Raw genomic sequence first — 20,008 nt, forward strand, 5'->3', positions numbered from 1 at the left:
CAAATAAGAATGCCTCAAAAGAGAACTACAGGGGCAAAAAAGCAAGTTTAAAGACACAAACAGCCAGTCGAAGGCCTGCTCTCTGTAGTAGATGATGGGCCAACATGTCAGGTAGCCTAAACACATTCCAAAGGCCCCTCCAGGTCTGTGGGGGGAAGTCTTGAGAGCTTAGAATTTTCTGACCTACTCTGCCATATTCCAAGACCTTACCATTAGCTACTGCATCCTAAGGATCACGGGACTTTCATCTGTGTTATCTCCCTGTTAGAATTGTGAACTCGTTGAGAAGCAGGGACTGTCTCCTTTTTTTCTATTTGTATCTTCAATGCTTTGTTTGCATAATAGTAGTTTAAACACACTAAGCATTTAATACATGTATTTTTTCATTCATTCATCTCATGGAATTATACCACCTCCAAAGTATAAAGCTATAATATTCTACCTTCTAATCATAGCATCCCCATATTTGATCTTCCCATTCATAGTCAATGAGTAATTATTCTTCTACCTCATTCTGAATTCCATTCCTCTGGTTCAAGTCCGACATCCTCTCCTTTATTTCCCCCTCTCACCTCAATCGTGTTTCACTTGGCTCTAATTATACCCAGCATTTACCTTATAGTCTGCCAATTTAATACTTCTATAAGTAGTACCTAAGATCCCTTGTTCCCTTGACCTTCTGCTATTCATTCCTGAATTCTCCTTTTCCCCTTAAACAATTAGCTTTTCTTAGCTTTAGTTTCCTCATCCATAAAATGGGAATAATAGCCTTGCCTCACAGGAATTTTGTGCAGATCAAGAGAGATAATATTTGTGAAGCACTTACAGACCTTTAAGTGTTATATAAATGTTGACTATTTCTGCTTCATTCCTGTTCTAGAGCTCTTAAATGTCACTGGAGAAAGTTCTATTAGGAGCTTTCCACTTGCAGTGGGAAAAGTATAAAAATTGAACTGATTTTCACCTGCTGCACGTTCATAGCACACCAAATCAGCTGTTCACATATCTGCAGCAAATGACCTAGCTTCCCACCTCTTTGATTAAAATGAAGGGTATCCAATATAAAATTCCTCAGGTGCTTGCTTCCATTTTATATAACTTCTCTCCACAATTACATATTTTCCTTTGCTTGTGCCCTACTCAGGCTACACATCCCCTCTCCTAAGTCTAATCCTTGAGCCCTATTCCCTCTTGGCTCTCCTGGAAGCATTTTCGGTCAGGCTTCTCATCCGTCTACAAGATAGTCTTAATCTTCCCAGTACTTAAAAAAATCCTTCTGTTGAACCTTACTTGCTAAGTAATTGACTTCTTATCACTCCCTTTTCCTTCACTGATAAACTTATTGGTGGGGGGGATTGTCTATGCCCTCCTAGTGGATAGAATGCTAGACTTGGAGTCTGGGGTGACCTAGATTTGAATTCCTTGTTTGACACCAACAATGTGATTTTGAGCAAGTCTTTACTTAACTCCTTTGAACCTCAAAAATAAAATAAGATAATATGTGTGAAATACTTTGAAAAACTACATAAATGTGAACACAATCATTCAATCCCTTGTAGTCCAGTTTCTGCCACTCTCCTGATACTGCTTTTTCAAAGGTCACCTCCTAAGTCCTAACTGACTTTTTTTGATTGTTGTTGTTAATCATATTTGGTCCTTCCTACTAGCTACACTTTTTTTTGTTTCATTTCAAATATTTACCATACTTTCTTGATTTTCTTCCTATTTTCTTCTCTATTTTATTTTTTTTTCTACTTGCTCTTCATCTTTGTCCCAGCTTTTTAGTGTGGATGCACCCCTACAGGTCTTTCTACTAAGTGATATTCAAACCCAAATGTGATGGACATTTGAGGCACTCTGCCATCTGCCATCACTATACCATTCTAACTTTATCTCATATTAATTCTTTCCTTATATTCTATGCTACTTATACTGGACTTTTGTCCCCTACCCCATGTATGCTATACTTTATTTTCTATATTCCTTTGCTTATACTTTTCCTTGTCCTTTATCCCTACAATACAATCCTCTCTTTGGCTTTGGAATTCTTATCCATACTTTTAAGCCAACTTAAATGCTATGTCTTCCTGAAACCTTAGTTGAATCCACATCCCTTCACCATGACCTTTGGCTCTTGGGCTGAATATAACCTCAATTTTTAAGCTGTAATGCACTTAGAGTATATTACAGCTATCTATGTGTTTCTGATATCTTTAAAAACAACGGCAGGGACTATTTTGGTAAACTGTCTATCTCACTTAGCATCTAGCATAGTGCTCCAGTGTTTGACTCTTCCTTGTATCCTGAATTACTTCAATCATAGAAGCTTACTTTCATAGTTCAAAATATATTAATTGTGTATCTACTCACAAATATGTATGGTACTACAAAGGACATAAAGATGACCAGGACATGGCCCTTGCCTTCAAAATTTGTAGTAGGCCAGATAAAATATACCAAAATGACTAGAATACAGGTGTTTTTAAAAGTCACCTGTTAATATGTAGCCATTTTAAAAGAGGTGAATGTCTCTGAAATTCTAAAAGATCCCAGTACAACAGAATAGAATCATTTCAATTCAACAGACTTTAAGGACCAACTGTATGCCAAAATTTCTTAGATTTAATGTCTTAAGAGAATAATCTATGTCAGTGATTACTATGACCAAACTATACAAATCTTCTGGAGATGTCTGATTGGTCAGGACTCCACTGCCATCTTGATAATTGACCATATTCACCTAAGAATGATAAAGATTGGCTTTTTTCCAGGTTTCAGGAACATCTGAGAGATCTGAGATGATAGATTTATAGCTGAAGGGTACCTCTAATAAAGTCTAGCTCTTTCATGTTATAGATTAGGAAACTGACACCCAGAGATGTAGACTCACAAGTAGTAGTCAGCAAAGCTGGGATAGGAACCAAGGTTCTCTAACTCCATCTCCAAGCACTTTTCCTACTGTATCACAGACTGAGTGGACTCTCAACACAGTGTCACCAGACTGAAAAAAGAGTACCATATCATGGCTGCCAGAAGTATGATCCTGATACCTAATAAAAGCCATATAAAATGACTGCAAAAGCTTCAAATGTTAATTTAGCAGTTAAAAAAAAGCAAAAATTATGAACCCATACATAGAGTAATAAACATTTCCCGGAAAATGAAATGTGTGTGTATATGTAGGCACACACATATATTACTCAGAAAAATGTTCTTTGGGGTCTAGACAAATTCAGGCCGTGGGTTTTGATGGTTATCAAAGAAGAAAGGATCTAAATGTGTGGGGTACAAAGACCCTAACCCAAACTGACTACTTGGAGACCTCAAAGTGAAAATAGGAAGTTTTATTAGAATCTCACGAGAAGCGGGCAGTCTAGTCACTGGAACAATGCCTGGGAGAGGAGGCCTTCATATAGAAGCTAAAGCTGAGTTAAATAAGAAAAGGGTTACAAACATTAACATAATTATTACTAATGAGGCTCTAATCTTGTTGGATAATATACATAATACATGAAGTTCATTACGCAGGCGCAGTAACAATCTTAGAATACTGAACCCCCCTTCAGTCTTACCCTAAACACATTCTTATCAGGACTTGAGTGCCTTGAGTGGTCAAATCCACCTGCTGGATTTGACCAGCTCCTTTCCATTCTTCATTATTTTTAGTATTATCTAGGAGTTTTAGTCTGGGAACCAGGGTCTGAGCTTTTTCTCAAGGCTACTGCCTCAACTTCCCAAGGTTACTGCCTGGTCCTCCTTATCAACAGTCTTGTTCAGCAATTCTTGCAGTTCTATAGAAACTTAACTCTTTTATGGTAAGCTGGGTAAAAGGGGCTGACTAGAATAGAGCAACCGTATAGAAAGACTTCTAAAGTTTCAGTCACATAATTTCTAGAAAAATGGAAACTTAGGCCTAAGGCCTAAGGACTTACTTACTTTACAGATAGTCTCTGAGAAACCACACTTTTACCTGTCCCATACATAAACAACCTGGTATGACTAAGTTTCACTTTTTCTCTTGCCACTTCTGATCTCTCATCAACCCTTTCTAATCACTGCCACTACTTTTCATGTTTGTTTTCTTTCTACATCTGGCTGCCATTTTGTTTTCTTATCTCTTTGGTCATCTGTTAATTTTCTGTTTCTCAGTTTTAGTACAGAAAGGTTGGCATATTTTTTAATATTTAATAGAATATAACAGAATTTAAAGTTTAATAATCATAGAAATAGATAATAATAGAAATAGAATTTAATATTTAATGGAATACTCCTTTCACTTGAAAAAAAACAATCATTGCCAGCATAATCTTTGAGATTTGGAGGTTGTCCTGTAATGTTTTGTTGTTAGTTGTGTTAAAGAAGTACCCGAAGCCCAAAAAGAGAAACTCTAAATGAGTCTGACCCCAGATTACAAAAGTGTTTATTGTCTGAGAAGAGCTTGTGAAAAACTCACAAGGGAACAGGGAGAGAGAGGAAAGAGACAGAAAGGGTTCTCAACTGTTCTAAGGGGAGTGGCAAAAAAGGGTGAGACAATATAGTTTCTAGAGGCATTCGGGTAGGGAGCAGGCGGTTAAGGGAGAAGACATCTGTAGGTATGATAAGCCAGGGAGTAAGGTTATTTGGAAAGTCCCAAGTCTGCAGCTGCTACTCGAGATTGCCCTTGAGCCATTCGAAGCTGGTCTGATCTCTGCAGGCATCTCCAAGTTCATCTAGAGTTCACTTGCAAAGGATTACCAGTATGTTGGGCAACCACCCTGGACTTCAGGAATCCTTCTGATTGGTTGGTTGTTGTGTATTCCCATTGACCTGTTGTTCTGTAAAGAAGGGAAGCACCACGATATCTAGCAAGTTATTATAATCATTACAGAGCCCATGTCCACAGTCACATAGGAGCTGTATTTTTCACCATCAAAGGCAATTTTCTTACACTTCCTGAATCAGAATTGTTCTTGATGCTTGAGGGTGCTAAGAAGTTAATCTTTGAGTAACTGAAGTTCTATTATACTGCGTTTCAAAGATTTAAATTAAGTTCTGATGAACTTTAAAAGAAATAGTGAATTTTAAATCCCAGGTGGTTTTTTTATGTGTTGCTGTCTTTTGTTTTTCATGTCTCCTACATTTTCTAATTCTCCCCTTTCCCTACCCAAAAAACTAGTCTCTCTAAACAAAGAACCATAAAGAGGGGAAAAAAGACAGGTCAGCAAAACCAACCAACACATCTCCTGAGCCAGATAGTGCCCACCTTTGTAAAAGGAGGAAGGATGGCACATCTCTGCTCTCTTCTTCTTTGAGGCCAGACTTGGTCATCGTAATTACAAGGCATTCTGTTGGTTTTTGTTCTTTGCATTTACATTGGGTATATTTTCTTAGTTCTTCTCACTTCACTCTGTATCAGTTTACATGTCTTATATATGCTCCTCTGTATTTTTCAGTTTCTTATGCTCTAGTAATAATTCCATTGCATGTATGTACCAAAAAATGTTACAGCTATTGCCAATTTGATTGGGAATCTATTTTTCCCCCTAATTATTTGCTTTCGCTAAAAATACTGCTACAGATATTTTGGTGAATATGGAACTTCTGTCTTTGACTTTCTTGGAGTACATTCCTGTTACTGAAGGGGTGGTAGTGCCATGAGTAGAGCATTCCTCAAAGGTATATTAAGATATGCAAAATACATGTAAGGCAGTTTGGGAGGGGAAAACATTGGTCCCCAGGGAGAGCCAGTAAAGACCTCATGAAGAAGCTAGCTCTTGACCTGAGTTTTTAAAGAATCTCAGGACTTTTAAGAGGCAGAGGTGAGGAAAGCATGCATTCCAAGGAGTATGGATGACAGACACACAATGTACAGGCACCGAGATGGAAGGAAACAAGCACTTATTATGTGCCAAGCTCTGTGCTAAATACTTTACAAATATTATTTCATTTGATCCTCACAACAATAATAGATACTATTATTATCCTCACTTTACTGTTGAGGAAAGTGAGGCAGACAGAGGTTAAGTGACTTGCCCAGGGCCACATAATTATTAAGTGACTGAGACTAGATTTGAAATCAGGTTTTTCTGACTCCAGATCCAACTCTCTATCCACTGTGCACCCTGGCTCCCTCTAAAGGTAAATCTGACTGGTATGAAAAGGCCTAGTGTGTGTATAATGAGCCTGGAAAGATATGGTGAGTTGTGATACCAAATGCATCATATTTGTCTTATGTCAAATGGGTATCTTGTCCTTTTAGATTTAGAAATGTCTAGGTCTTTAAAATAAATAATTGATTCATACTCCAGTCAAGTAACTGAAGGCCTTGTATAAGACAGTGAAACTGAAGCATGTCGCAACAAAGGATAATTATGGATAAACTTTTACATTTTCTTGCATAAATTGAAAAATATATACAAAATGGAATTCAGATTATTCATAATAATTGAAAAATGTTATTTTCTTTATTTTAATTTTTTAAAGGTAGAAAAACCTTGTAGTGGTGGTCAACAGGATGTGCTTATTTATCCAGCTAAGAGAAGACAGCTTTTGAAAAGTGAAACAGACAATGAAAAAGCACTTCAGTCCCAGTTGCCAGCTCCAAAACAAGTATCTTTTTCAAAAGAATTCTCAGAAGTTGGGTCAGCTTCCATTAATGATGACTTTAAGCAGAAGGTTGCAGAGCTGTTAGTGAAATATTCAAGTGGTCTTTGGGCAAATGCACTCCCCAAAGCATTTGAGGATATGTACAAATTAAAATTTCCTGAAGATGCATTGAAAAATCTTGACTCACTGTCAGATGTATGCACTGTAGACCACATTTCTGACAATCCTCAAAAGGCCATTCTTTATGCAAAACTGCCAAAATGCACTAGTGGGAACCTGAATAGCACAAAGCAAAACATTAAGAATGATGATATCACATCCATGGTTGAACAAGAATATTTGCAGATAGAAGAAGAAGAAAACCCTGATTTTTCCACAAAAGAAATAATTATTCCTCCTTTAATCATCCCAACTGAACCATCACCATCGGTTTTGGTTGTTGAACTGAACAACACAAATGAAGTTGTCATCAGGCAAGTATTGCTTTATAATTCTTCATCATTTCAATTATTTCTCTTGTGTAAATGTTATAATTTGTATCTAAAGCTTTTTATCCGTGGCAGCAATACTTGACCATGATGGTATGCCAGGTTCCATGAAACCTTTGATCCCAGTGAATCCAACAACACCTTAGTTTTTGCTGTACAGATTCAAGTAGTAGTCTATAGGAGCTTTCCCTTTAGGACTGGAAAGAAGGGTGGTCTTTAATCAGAGTTTCTGAAAACGGTGATTAAAAGTAGTCTGTGAGCTAATCTCTTTTTTTTTTTCTTTTTGGAGGGGGGAAGGCAGGGAAATTGGGGTTAAGTAACTTGCCCAAGGTCACACAGCTAGTAAGTATCAAGTGTCTGAGGCTGAATTTGAACTCAGGTCCTCCTAACTCCAGAGTTGGTGCTGTATTCACTGCGCCACCTAGCCTCCCCATGAACTAATCTCTTAAAGCATTAATGCTTGCCTTGCTCTATAAATGTACCTTAGGGCAAGTGACATAACCAAGTCACTAGTAAATGACAGAACCAGGACTGAAGTGCAAATCCAGTGTCCTTTTGATTAGACCCTGCTACCTCTTTCCCCTTCATGTGCAGCTCATATGCTTGGTCTACTTACCTTACAAGAGAGCAAATAGTAGGCTGGGAAGGGCAAATAATATAGAATTTAAATGAATTCTTATTGCCTTTTTGTTCTGGAAGAGGTGGCGACAATAAATTCTACAAACAAAGAAGGAAGGAAATTCTACAAAGTGCCAATAAATTCCACAAAGTGTCCTTGATCTCAAGAAGTCACTATTCCCTTCATAAATGTAGGGAATGGTAATGGCTGCAAGGAAGATGATCCCTGGCAGAAAAATAGGATGGCTATTAGTGACAGACATCTATGCAGTAGGGTAACTGTAACCCTTTCACCATAACCGGGAAAATAGTGAGATTTGAGAGGAACCAATCTAAATTAGGCAATGAAAAAACAGATCTTGATGTCAGGAATTTCATTTTACACAGATTTTATCAGAATACAGATCATCTCCGAATCAAGGGTTTGTTGTAATTTTTCATGCTGGATCACTAAGTAGAGGCTTAAAATGCTAAATTCTATGTGTTTCAGACTGTTTTCTCTGGGTAAAATTGAATTGCTTTTCAAAATGAATTTTGTTTTGACCTTGCTTGCATGTGGTACTGGATTAGCCAGATTTCCATTGTGCTCTTTCTCACTGCACACATGAAAAATCACTTCCATTAGCCTTAAGCTCAAATCTGATAGTGATGTGTTAGAACATGTTTTCTGTCCCTGTCATCTTTGTATGTCATGAATTCTGAACCAGTTAGTAGCCTGATGCATTGGAAGCACATTTTGGGGCTGCTTCAGGAGAGTGACTTCATCACTGGGGAAGTCTCCAAGGAAGAGGGAGATGGTAGACAAGTTTCAGAATTTAAGTGTAGGGTAAGAACCAATGGCCTCTGAAGTCCAAACTCTTAAGATTTCTTTTTATTCTGTGTGGTAGTTTGTTTGCATTTTACTATCATGAGACAAATCCTTATTAAGATTTCTCGGGTTGGTTTTTTTTTGTTGTTGCTGCTGGAAGGAATAAAGTAAGGACCATCAAAGGCCCTGGAGAAAGTACAGTAAAATGAGCAGTTTGTATGTATTCTCCTTTTGATTATTTCATTTTCTCCTTTTTCCTATGACTAATGCAGGTATGTAGGCAAAGACTATTCTGCTGCTCAAGAATTAATGGAGGATGAAATGAAAGAATATTATAGTAAGAATCCTAAAGTGACATCAGTACAGTCTGTGTATGTTGGACAACTGGTTGCTGTAAATGCAGAGGAAGATGCTTGGCTGCGTGCACAGATAATTTCAATAGAAGATAACAAAATAAAGGCAAGTAATATTTTACTCATTAACACTTTAGAGGATTTTTAGTACACATTTTAATGCAAGTATTTGTTCACTACCTTCTTTGTTATATATAATTTTTTCAGTAGATTAAAAAAAGTATCCCTGTCACTCTCATACTATCTGAATTCTTAGTCCAGGGGCAGGAACCTTTGGCCTTGAGGCTTCAGGTTCCCCATCCTTGTCTTAGACATTACAATTCTGTGAGTATCAATTTTAGAACTAGACCTATGATTTAATTGGTTTAGGGAACTCCACTGAGGAAACTATCATGCAGATGGTCATTTGCTCAGATGTCTGAGGCACAGAGAAGACATGGCCAGAGTCATAGAGCCAGTATATTTCATAGAGAGAGGATATGAGCACAAGTTTTCTGGACTGGCTATCTACTAGGCCTTGATGCCTCCTTGCCTATCCATTGTCAGTGAATTAGGAAGGGGTTCATGCCCTTACTTGTTGTGCTTACCCCTCTGAGTAGGCAAGGGATCTTCTTTAGTTTCCATCTTCCACTGCTCAAATCTTTCCAATCCTTTAATTGAGAGAATCCCAGCTTTCCTCTCTCCTTCTATATCTACCATTCATCCAATCTTTGCTTTATGTAAAGGTGTATCTGAATGGTACTGTTGTCACCTTTTAAGCATCGCTGCTATCTGCTACCTCAAATCCCTATGAAAAAAGGGGGTCTGAACTTTCTTTTTCCCTTTCCTTTCTATCTGGAGTTCTCAGAATTTCCAGAAGAGCTTATATCATCAAGTCTTAATTTCTGTCCTTCTATCCCTTTTTTCCTTTTACTTGGGGGAAAAAAAAACATCATTAGTCATCTTTTAAAAAGCAAAATCCAGAATTTTTTTGCTATGAGCACAGGATATTTTCCTATTTGATGCATTTGTCATCCAGATTCATGAAGTTTGTAAAGTTTCCAGATACTCCAGCAGTATTTCAGTTTGGCATATCAGATCTCATTTATTAGTTGTTTCCTCTCTTTGTATATAGTCAAAACATTTGTATTAATTATTGATTTGCTTTTGAGATTAGTTTAGATTTTCTTTAAATAGTGTTTTCAATAAATATAATGATAACAATACAGTGATTTGAGTGTTAGAATAGTAGTTAAAGGATTCATGTTCAATAGGCAGTGAGGATTTTGAGCCCTAGAGTGACATCTTTGATTCATATCATAGGAAAATTGATCTGACAAGGAAGTGAATACTAGATTGGAGGAGGGCAGAGCAGAAACACATAGACTAAGAGGATGTTGCACAGCCAGAATTAGTAGAAAAGCAGAAAATTAGGGGGGGAATTTTTATAGTCAGTTTCTCTGATAAAGGTTTCATTTCTGAAATCTATAGGGAACCTGTGACAAATATATAAAAATATGAGCCATTCCCCAATTGATAAGTGGTAAAAGGATAGGAACAGTCAGTTTTCAAAAGAAGAAATTAAAGCTATTAATAACCTATGGAAAAATGCTCCAAATTTCTAATAATTAAAGAAATGCAAATTCAGAAAACTCTGAGGTACCACTTCACACCCATCAAATTGACTTAGATGACAGAAAATTTAAATGACATCTTGGAAGTGATATGGAAAAATGGATACACTGATAAGCTGTTGGTGGAGCTGGGAACTGGTCTAACCATTCTGGAGAACAGTGTGGAATAATGCCTTCCTTCTGACCCAGCAATACCACTAATAGATTTGTGACCCAAAGAGATCAAAGAAAAAAGAAAGGGATCTGTTTGCACAAAAATATTTATAGCAGCTAATTTTGTGGTGTCAAAGAATTGGAAACTGAGGGAGTGCTCATTATTTGAGGGATAGCTGAACAAATTATGATACACAGTGTATGGTTGTGAGGAATACTGTTGTGCCATAAGAAATGATGGAGTGTTTTCAGAGAAATCTGGGAAGACTTATGAATTGATGCAAAGTTAATTGAGCAAAGCCATGGGAATAATGTACATAATAACAGCAATATTCTAAAAATAAGCTATTTTAGACTTAACCTCTCTGATCGATACAGTGGTCCATATCAGTCCCAAAGAACCTATAATAAAAAATACTGTCCATTTCCAGATAGAAGACTGATGAACTCTGAGTACAAATTGAAGCATTTTTCTCTTTATTTTTCTTCCCCCCCCCCATGGTATGACTAATGTGGAAATATGTTTTATATGATTTCATATGTATAATGGGTATCTTCTTTTTTGCTTTCTCAATGGGTGGTGAGGTAAGGGGTAAAGGGAGGGAGAGAATTTGGAACTGAAAATAAAATTTTTAAAAAAGAAAGGCTATTGCAGGTGTCTAGGTGGCAGATAATGGAAACCTGAACTAGGATAGGCATGAGAAATTTCAAGGAGGTGATTGCACATATGGTATTTTGGCAGTAAGCAAAGGATTGTAGATTGCAGCCTTGAACCAGGCTGGTTTAAACCATGGCTTCTTCTGAATAGCCTTTGGACCACGGACAATAGATAACATCTTCCAGAAAGGGGTAGTATTTAAAGAGTAAGCTTCTTGGTTTCTCTTATTGCAAACTATGCCACTTTTATTTAAAATTACCTTTGGACGGAGAAAAAAGTATTGCCTATGGAGTCAGCTCAGGACAATTTCAGTGTCCACTAACTTGAATCACTAACGTGCCATACCTCTATTCTTCTAGTCAGGATTCCTAATGAGGAGCTCTGGCTGCTTTAAGTGTTGAGATGAGAATGGCCACCAAGCATGGCTACCTATCAGAGAAATCTGTAAACCACTTAGCTTTATCACCTTCCAGCCTGTCTTGGCCCTGACTGCCTGATGAGGTTCTTCTCAGACTTTTCTGGTCCTTTTATTCTCTCCTGCTTACCACTATTGCCTTCTAAGGTCAGATTGATATATTTAGCAATACTTGTGTTCTCTGATACCCTTTGTAGTTTCCTTGTACAAAGACAGACAATAGGCTTTGGACAACAGCTAATAACTATCATCTATTTATCACTATCACTAGTCCCTCTGTTTCCCACCATGATTCTTAAGGCCCGCCCCCCAGATTTTAAAAAATTCTCCCTTATGACAAATAAGTTTGTTCAAGCAAAACAAATCAACACTTTGACCATATCCAAAAATATATATTTCTTTCTGCATCTTTAGATCATCAGCTCTCTGCTTTGGCTGCATTCCAAAGGTTTAGGTTTGTTCTCTTATCATTTTCTTTTTTTCCATTTTTTATTTTTATTTTTTAAATTTGTTTATTTTTAGTTCTCAACATTCATTTACACAAGATTTTGAATTACGAATTTTCTCCCCGTCCTTCCCCTACCCCCCATCCCAAAATAGCAATCCTACTGAATATCCCTTACCCCAATCTGCTTCCCTTATATCCTTCCCCATCCCCCCTCTGACTAGTAGGGCAAGAAGGATTTCTATACCCCAGGTGCCTGTATATCTTATTTCCCAGTTGTATGTAAAAAAATTATATATGTATTAACACTTGATTTTAAAACTCTGATTCCCAGATTCTTTCCCTTCTTCCCTCATCACCCACCTCTACTGGGAGGAAAAGTGATTCAATAAGTTATACATGTGTAGTTATGCCAAACATTTCCATAGTAGATATATTGTGAAAGAATAACTGTATTTCCCTCCACCCTATCCCACCCCCCACTTATTCAATTTTCTATTTTGACTCTGTACCTTTTCAAAACTGTGTGCTTCTAACTGCTCTCCCTTCTATCATGCCCCCTCTTATCCCCTTCCCCGCTACTTTCCTATAGGGTAAGATACCCAATTTGGTGTATATGTTATTCCCTCCTTAAGCCAAATTCAATGAGAGTAAGGTTGACCCATTCCCTTTTGCCTTCCTGTTCTTCCCCTCCATTGTAACAGTTTTCTCTTGCCTCTTTTATATGAGGTAATTTACCCTATTCTATCTCTCCCTATATCCTCTAATTATACTCCTCTCTCAAATATTAATTTTATTTTTTAGATATCATCCCTTCCTATTCAACTGATCCTATGCCCCCTGTCTATGTATACATGTACACATATATACACACACTCACATATGTATTTATATGCATATATACCCTCCTATATAAACATATATATGTATGTACGTACACACACACACATATATATGCATTCCCTTCAACTATCCTCATGCTGAGAAAAGTCTCATGAGTTACAATTATCACTTTACCATGTGGGTATGTAAATAGTTCAATTTTAATAAGTTCCTTATGATTTCTTTTCCCTGTCATGTTTCTCTTACTTCTCATATTTGAAAGTCAGATATTTCTGTTCAGCCCTGATTTTTTGATCCAGAATGCTTGAAAGTACTCTATTTCATTGAATGACCATATTTTCCCCTGAAGCATTGCATTCAATTTTGCTGGGCAGGTGATTCTTGGTTTTAATCCTAGCTCCTTTGACCTCCAGAATATCATATTCCAAATCCTTTGATCCCTTAAAGTAGAAGCTGCTAGATCTTGTGTTATCCTGATTGTGTTTCCACAATACTTAAATTGTTTCTTCCTGGCTAATTGTAATATTTTCTCCTTAATCTGGGAACTCTGGAATTTGGCTATAATATTCCTAGGAGTTTTCTTTTGGGGATCTTTATCAGGAGGTGATCAATGGATTCTTTCAGCTTCTGTTTTCCTCTCTGGTTCTAAAATATCAGGGCAATTTTCCTTGAGAATTTCTTGAAGGATGATTTCTAGGTTCTTTTTTTTTTTATCATGGCTTTTAGGTAGCCCAATAATTTTTAAATTATCTCTCCTGGGTCTGTTTTCTAAGTGAGTGGTTTTTCCAATGAGATATTTCACATTGTCTTCTATTTTTTCATTTGTTTGGATCTGTTTAATAGTATCTTGATTTCTCATAAAGTCATTAGCTTCCATTTGCTCCAGTCTAATTCTGAAGGAGTTATTCTCTTCAGTGAGCTTTTGAAATTCCTTTTCCATCTGGCAAATTTAGCTTTTTAAGGCATTCTTCTCTTCATTGGCTTTTTGGGCCTCTTTTGCCATTTGAGTCAGTCTCTTTTTTTAAGGTGTAATTTCCTTCAGTCAAGTTGTTGACTCTCTTTTCATGATTTTCTTGCATCATTCTCATTTCTCTTCATATTTTTTCCTCTAATTCTCTTACTTGATTTTCAAAATCCTTCTTGAGCTCCTCCATGGCCTGTAAGCAGTTCATATTTTTCTTGGAAGGATGCAGAAGTTCTGACTTCTTTGTCTTCCTCCCATTCCATGCTTTGATCCTTTTTGTCCCCCAAAAAGGATTCTATAGTCTGTGCTTCCTCTGCTTGCTCATATTGCCAGTCAGTTACTTGACTTTTGAGCTCTTTGCTACAGTAGAACTCTGCTTCCAGAGAGGAAAGCTTTGTCCCAAATCGCTAGGGTTTTCGCAAATGTTGTCTGAGGTCTGAGAAGGGTGCCCTCTCTGTAGACACCACACTGGCAAACTGGTATTTCTCATTCCAGGACCATCACCCAAGAAAGCAACCCAGATCCAAGCAGGTCAAAGCAAGAATGATTACCGTCTGAATGGTCGCTTAGTCCCCTATGATCTTTAGGCTGGGGCCTCCTGAGGCAGCTATACTGCAGCTCCTGCAGCTGCAGCCATCTTTACTCCACCATCTCTCACCTTGGGGGCAGGGACCAGACCGTGCCCTTCCTTTCCAACAGATTGCCTGACAGACCTTTCATTTTCTTTTTGGCCTTCATGGGTTGAAAAGTCTGGAAACTTCGACAGCTGCTATTGATTCACTCTCCTGAAGTCTGCTCTGGCTGCCACTGCCCTGGGGCCAAAACCTTGTGGCTTACACAGGACTGTGCTTGGCTCCTAGCATGCTGCAACCAACCCTTCCTGCTGGCCTGCCAGGTTGCCTTCAGCAGGAGATTTGTTTCCCTCTGTCACCTTGTAGGTTCTGTAGCTCTAAAATTTGTTCAGAGTCATATTCTATAGGTATTTGAGGTGGTTGTGGAGGTCACAGAATTTCCTGCTTCTACTCCTTCATCTTGGCTCTCCCCCCTCATCATTTTCTTTGATGAAATTAGCTGTTATTTCTTTGATTTGTTCTTTGACCCTCTGTGCAGAGAGAAGAAAGAAACTTTTTTGTGTGTTGTTTTTTTTTTTCTCTTAAAGACCAGACTTATCCCTAAATCACTCTGGTTCAAGACCAGGCCCTACTTAGTCACTATTTGGTCCCTGATTGGCTCAGAATTAATGTAAATAACAGTAGTTTCTGTTCTGGTCAGAAACCCTGAGGGTCTTCCCCTCCCAAATCTGTATAGTTTTTAAAGAAACCATTCTTTGTCTAATTTTTTTGCTAAGCCTTAATCACTAAACAGGTCAGTCAACTCACCAAGGTCCCCTACTACATCCTGGACCATCTCCATTTGTCCTGATAGGCCATTGGACTCATAGATGGCTCCAGAGGAGAAAGTAAGGCTGGTGACTTTGCACAACCCTCCCTCACTTAAATACAGATCCCTGATGTCATGGTCCTCTTCAGTGAACAAGGACAAACAGCAGCAATCTTTAGCACTAAGTTATTTAGTCTGCATTTACATTTGAATCCTTTCTTCATATTTATAATGTTGTTAATAAAGGATGTGTTTAAAATTTTTTACATTTATTTGAGCTTTCTATGCCCAATCACATGGTAATATTTTATAAAGCTGCTATTCACATCTTAGAAAAGTGGATACTCATTTCTATTCCCATTCAGTAAGCACTAGAGATCTATTATATCTTGGAACAAAGACTGGATCTGTGATTTCACTGATGTTGGGAGTTCTCAGGGTCTACTGATGCTAGTCAACACTTTCTCTACAACTTGTACTCCAGAGAGTTTCCTAGAGGCCTGGGAAAATTCAGTAACTTGGGAGGATTCTGGGAAGATGGTGAAGTAGGTCAGAAAATTCCAAGCTCTCAAGATTTTCCCCCACAGTGCCTCAGGGAGAACATAGAGCACTAAAAATAAATAAGAGTAGGGGCATAATAGGGGTCTTCCTGGGATAATTGAAGAAGATCTGAAGAAAATCCCAGGATGAAGTTTGATACCTATGAAGAATAAACATTTCTAGGTTAGTGCTGCTTAAATAACCAGAGGTAAGCCCTGGGGTTAGCTGGGTTGAGAGACTGCCTCAATCCCCAGCCACAGAAACTTTTACCCCCAGGACAGTGAAGGGATTTGGGCATCTGAGATGGGGAAGATCAAGGGAACTTCTGCTGACAAGGAGCCCCAGACCCAGCTGTGCTGCAGAGCCTCAGCAGGGGCAAGAAGGAACCAGTCCATGCCCAGTGAGTGCAGAAGCATTGGGACAGGGACATCACTGGCTATGGGTACTGACAGAAGGCTGGAGGTCTTGGTTTACATTATATAGAGGAGAACTAAAGGAGAATCTGAGGCCAGAGGCACCATCCCCCATACCTCAGGACTAGAGGTGATTAAAAAAACTAAGCAATGACCAAAAAAAAAATAGAGGCAAAGGAGAAAGAATCCAAACATAGAGAATTAATATGGGAATGGAGAAGACCAAGGTTCATCTTCAGAGGAAGATACTAAAGCAAAGAAGCTGCCTTCTACCCCAAAGAGTAATGTTAATTGGTCACTTGCCCAAAAAGAATTCATAGAACAGCTTTAAAAAGACTTTTTGAAAAAGCTTTAAAAATCACATGAGAGAGATTGAGGAAAAACTTTTAAAAAAATGAGAATAATACAAGAGAAAACATGAAGATTATAAAAAGAAAGTCAAACAATTAGAAAAGGAAATCCAGAATCTTAAGGAATAAAATAATTCCTTGAAAATCAGAATTGGATAAGGGGAAGCCAACAAAGTTATAAGAAATCAAGAAATAATAAAACAAAATCTTAAAAATGAAAAAATAGAAGAAAATGTGAAACATATCATAAGAAAAACTACTGATCTGGAAAACAAATCAAGAAGAGAAAACGTAAACATAATAGAACTACCTGAAAGTTATGATCAAAAAAAAGAATATTGATAAAATAATTATCCTGAATCATTAGAACAAGAAGTGGAAATAGAAAAAATCCATCAATCACCACCTGAAGGAGAATCCTACAAGGAAAACCCAGAGGAATATTATAGTCAAATTCCAAAACCCCCAGCTCAAGGATAAAATATTACAAGCAACAAGAAAAACAAAGCAAATTTTTTTATATGTAACAAAGGCAGTTAGATTTAGAATCACATAAGACTTAGCAGCAGTGACACTAAAAGACCACAGGTCTTGGAACACTATATATCAAAGAACAAAGGAGCTGGATGTCCAGTTGAAAATAGCATACCGAGAAAAGCTAAGCATAGTCTTGAATGAAAAAGAAATGGATATTCAATGAATTGTCTTTGACTTTCAAAGTCAAAACAAAAAACTTTCAGGACTTTGTTTAAAAAAAAAAAACTGAACTTAATAGAAGATTTGACATACAAGAGCCAAGAGAAAGATAAGGTACATACCAAAGATGAATTACAAGGGACTAAATAAGGACAGACTGTTTACCTTTTATGTATATAAAATGTCAAACATATGTCTAAAATTGTTATTAGTAATTGGGTAGTTCATAAGAAAAAGAAAGACTGAGGTAAACCTGAGTATATGACTTAAAAGTAAAACCGTTTAGCTACAATTGAAAAAAAGTAATTATACAAATGAGGTATGAGAGGAAGAACTGATACAGAGGAATTAGATGGAGGAGGAAGGCTGTCAGGAGTGGGTTCAAGAGGCAACAATACATACACATCTAGAAGAGTGTTAAAGTCTTCTAAATTTAGAAATAAATAAAACACAAAGGGCATAGGGAGGGGGGAGAGTGTAAGGGAGAGATCTCTGGAGGGTCAGGTGAGGGAATAGGTTAAAGTGGGATATAGAAGGGTGTTTAAATTAATGGGAATGGGAGGATAAGGGAGGGATCTTTGAGGGGGAGGAGGTAAGTTCAGTAATAGGAGGGCAAGGTAGAGGGTAGAGGAGTCAGAGGGGATAGGAAATAAACAAAACAAGGATCAGGAGTAGTATTTGTTAGGGAAAGTATGTCTATATATGCATATATATGTGTGTATGTGTAAATATATATGTGTGTGTGTATATATATATCCATATATAAATATATCTAAACTTAATTGTAGGCTTCTGGGAGTGGGGGGAGGAAGGAAGAAAAAAGAATAAAAGGTGCACAGAAGAGAACGGAAGAAAACAAAAATGGACATTTTTCAACATAATGCATAGGATTTATTATATAGGCTTTCTTTTTTTTTTACTTTTTTATTTATTAATTAATTTTTAGTTTTCAACATTCATTTCCACAAGATTTTTAGTGCCAAATTTTCTCATTTTTCTATACCCCATTGCCTGTATATTTTGTTTCCCAGTTGCCTATAAAAATCCATTTTTTTTAACATTTGTTTTTAAAACTTTGAATTTCAAATTCTCTCCCTTCTTCTCTCCCTACCCACTCTTGTTGAGAAGGCATGCAATTCAATATAGCAATTTTCACTGGAAGTATTATACTCAGTTTTTCTGGGTAGGTGACTGTTGGTTTTAATCCTAGTTCCTGTCACCTCCATAATATCATATTCCATACCCTTCAGTTCCTTAATGTAAAAGCTGCTAGGTCTTGTGTTATCCTGATTGTATTCTTTCTGAATTGATTCTTTCTGACTGCTTGTAGTATTTTCTCCTGGGAACTCTGGGAACTCCTACAGTATTCCTAGGAGTTTTCCTTTTCCTCTGTAAAGAGGTGATTGGCGAATGCTTTCAATTTCTACTTTATCCTCTGGTTCTAGAATATCAGGGCAGTTTTCCTTGATAATTTCATGAAAGATGATGTCTAAGCCTCTTTTTTTTATCATGGCTTTCTGGTCATCCAATAATTTTTAAATTATCTCTCCTGGATCTATTTTGCAGGTCAGGGTTTTTCCAGTAAGATATTTCACATTGTCTTCTACTTTCCCATTCTTTTGGTTTTGTTTTATAGTTTCTTGATTCCTCATAAAGTCATTAGCTTCCATTTGTTTCATTATGATTTTTAAGGAATCATTTTCTTCTGTGAACTTTTGGATCTCCTTTTCCATTTGTCTAATTCTGCTTTTCAAGGCATTCTTCTACTTCATTGACTTTTTGGACCTCTTGCCATTTGGGTTAGTCTATTTTTTAAGGTGTTATTTTCTTCAGTAATTTTTGGGGTCTCCTTTAAGCAAGCTGTTGACTTGTTTTTAATGATTTTCTTGCATTACTCTACTTTTTCTTCCTGATTTTCTTCTACTTCTCCTACTTGATTTTCAAAATCCTTTTTGAGTTCTTCCATGGCCTGCAACCAATTCATATTTTTCTTGGAGGCTTTGGGTGTAGGATCTTTGACTTCCTTGTCTTCTTCTAGTTGTATATCTTGGTCTTCTTTCACCAAATTAAGATTCTGTAGTCTGAGTTTTTTACACTGTAACTCTTTGTTAAGGTAGGACTCTCCTTCCAGAGGGGCTGTAGGTAGGTGTACTTTCCCAGGCTTCAGGGGTTTTGTATATACCACTCTATCCCCCACTGTCTGTAGACCAAAAGCTCCAAAAGCAGCCACCGATGGTAGTAAGTAATTAAGTATTTTCTTGCTCAACTATATTTACCTTTCTAGATTTCTCTTGACTCCTGTGTTTGCATTTCAGAGTATCTACTCAGTTCTTATTATTTTCATCAGTAATGCTTGAAAGTCTTCTATTCCCTTAATGATCCATTTTCCCCCCACTCCCCAGGATTATATATAGTATTGCAGGGTAAGTTATTCTTGGTTGTAAACCTTTATCTTTTTGCCTTTTTGGAATTAGCATATTCCAGGATTTTCTCACAGTTGGAATAGTTTCTTCTAAGTATTTATATGATCCTGACTCTTATCCCTTAATACTTGAACTCTTTCTTTCTGGTTACTTGCAATGTTTTTATTCTTTGTCCTGAACGCTCTACATTTTGGCTAACAATTCTTGGTATTTTCAGCTTGGGGTTATACCTCATGGTTATAATAGTTGCTTCTAAGTATTTA

General features: G+C 37.2%; 1 protein-coding gene across 6 annotated transcripts in view; it reads left to right on the forward strand.

Moving 5' to 3' along the window:
* Positions 1–20,008, forward strand: part of TDRD7 (tudor domain containing 7) — a 128,899-nt gene that overhangs the window by 70,812 nt on the left and 38,079 nt on the right. For all 6 annotated transcript variants that reach the window (XM_069095348.1, XM_069095347.1, XM_069095349.1 and 3 more), the window contains 2 exons: positions 6,463–7,058; positions 8,772–8,958. In XM_069095348.1, coding sequence (XP_068951449.1) covers positions 6,463–7,058; positions 8,772–8,958 — 783 coding nt within the window. The remainder of the gene's footprint in view (positions 1–6,462; positions 7,059–8,771; positions 8,959–20,008) is intronic.

This window comes from Petaurus breviceps, unplaced genomic scaffold (genome assembly GCF_028583685.1).
Source record: "Petaurus breviceps papuanus isolate PSGF00001 unplaced genomic scaffold, PetGlider_PUasm1.0 226, whole genome shotgun sequence".
Classification (NCBI taxonomy): domain Eukaryota; kingdom Metazoa; phylum Chordata; class Mammalia; order Diprotodontia; family Petauridae; genus Petaurus; species Petaurus breviceps.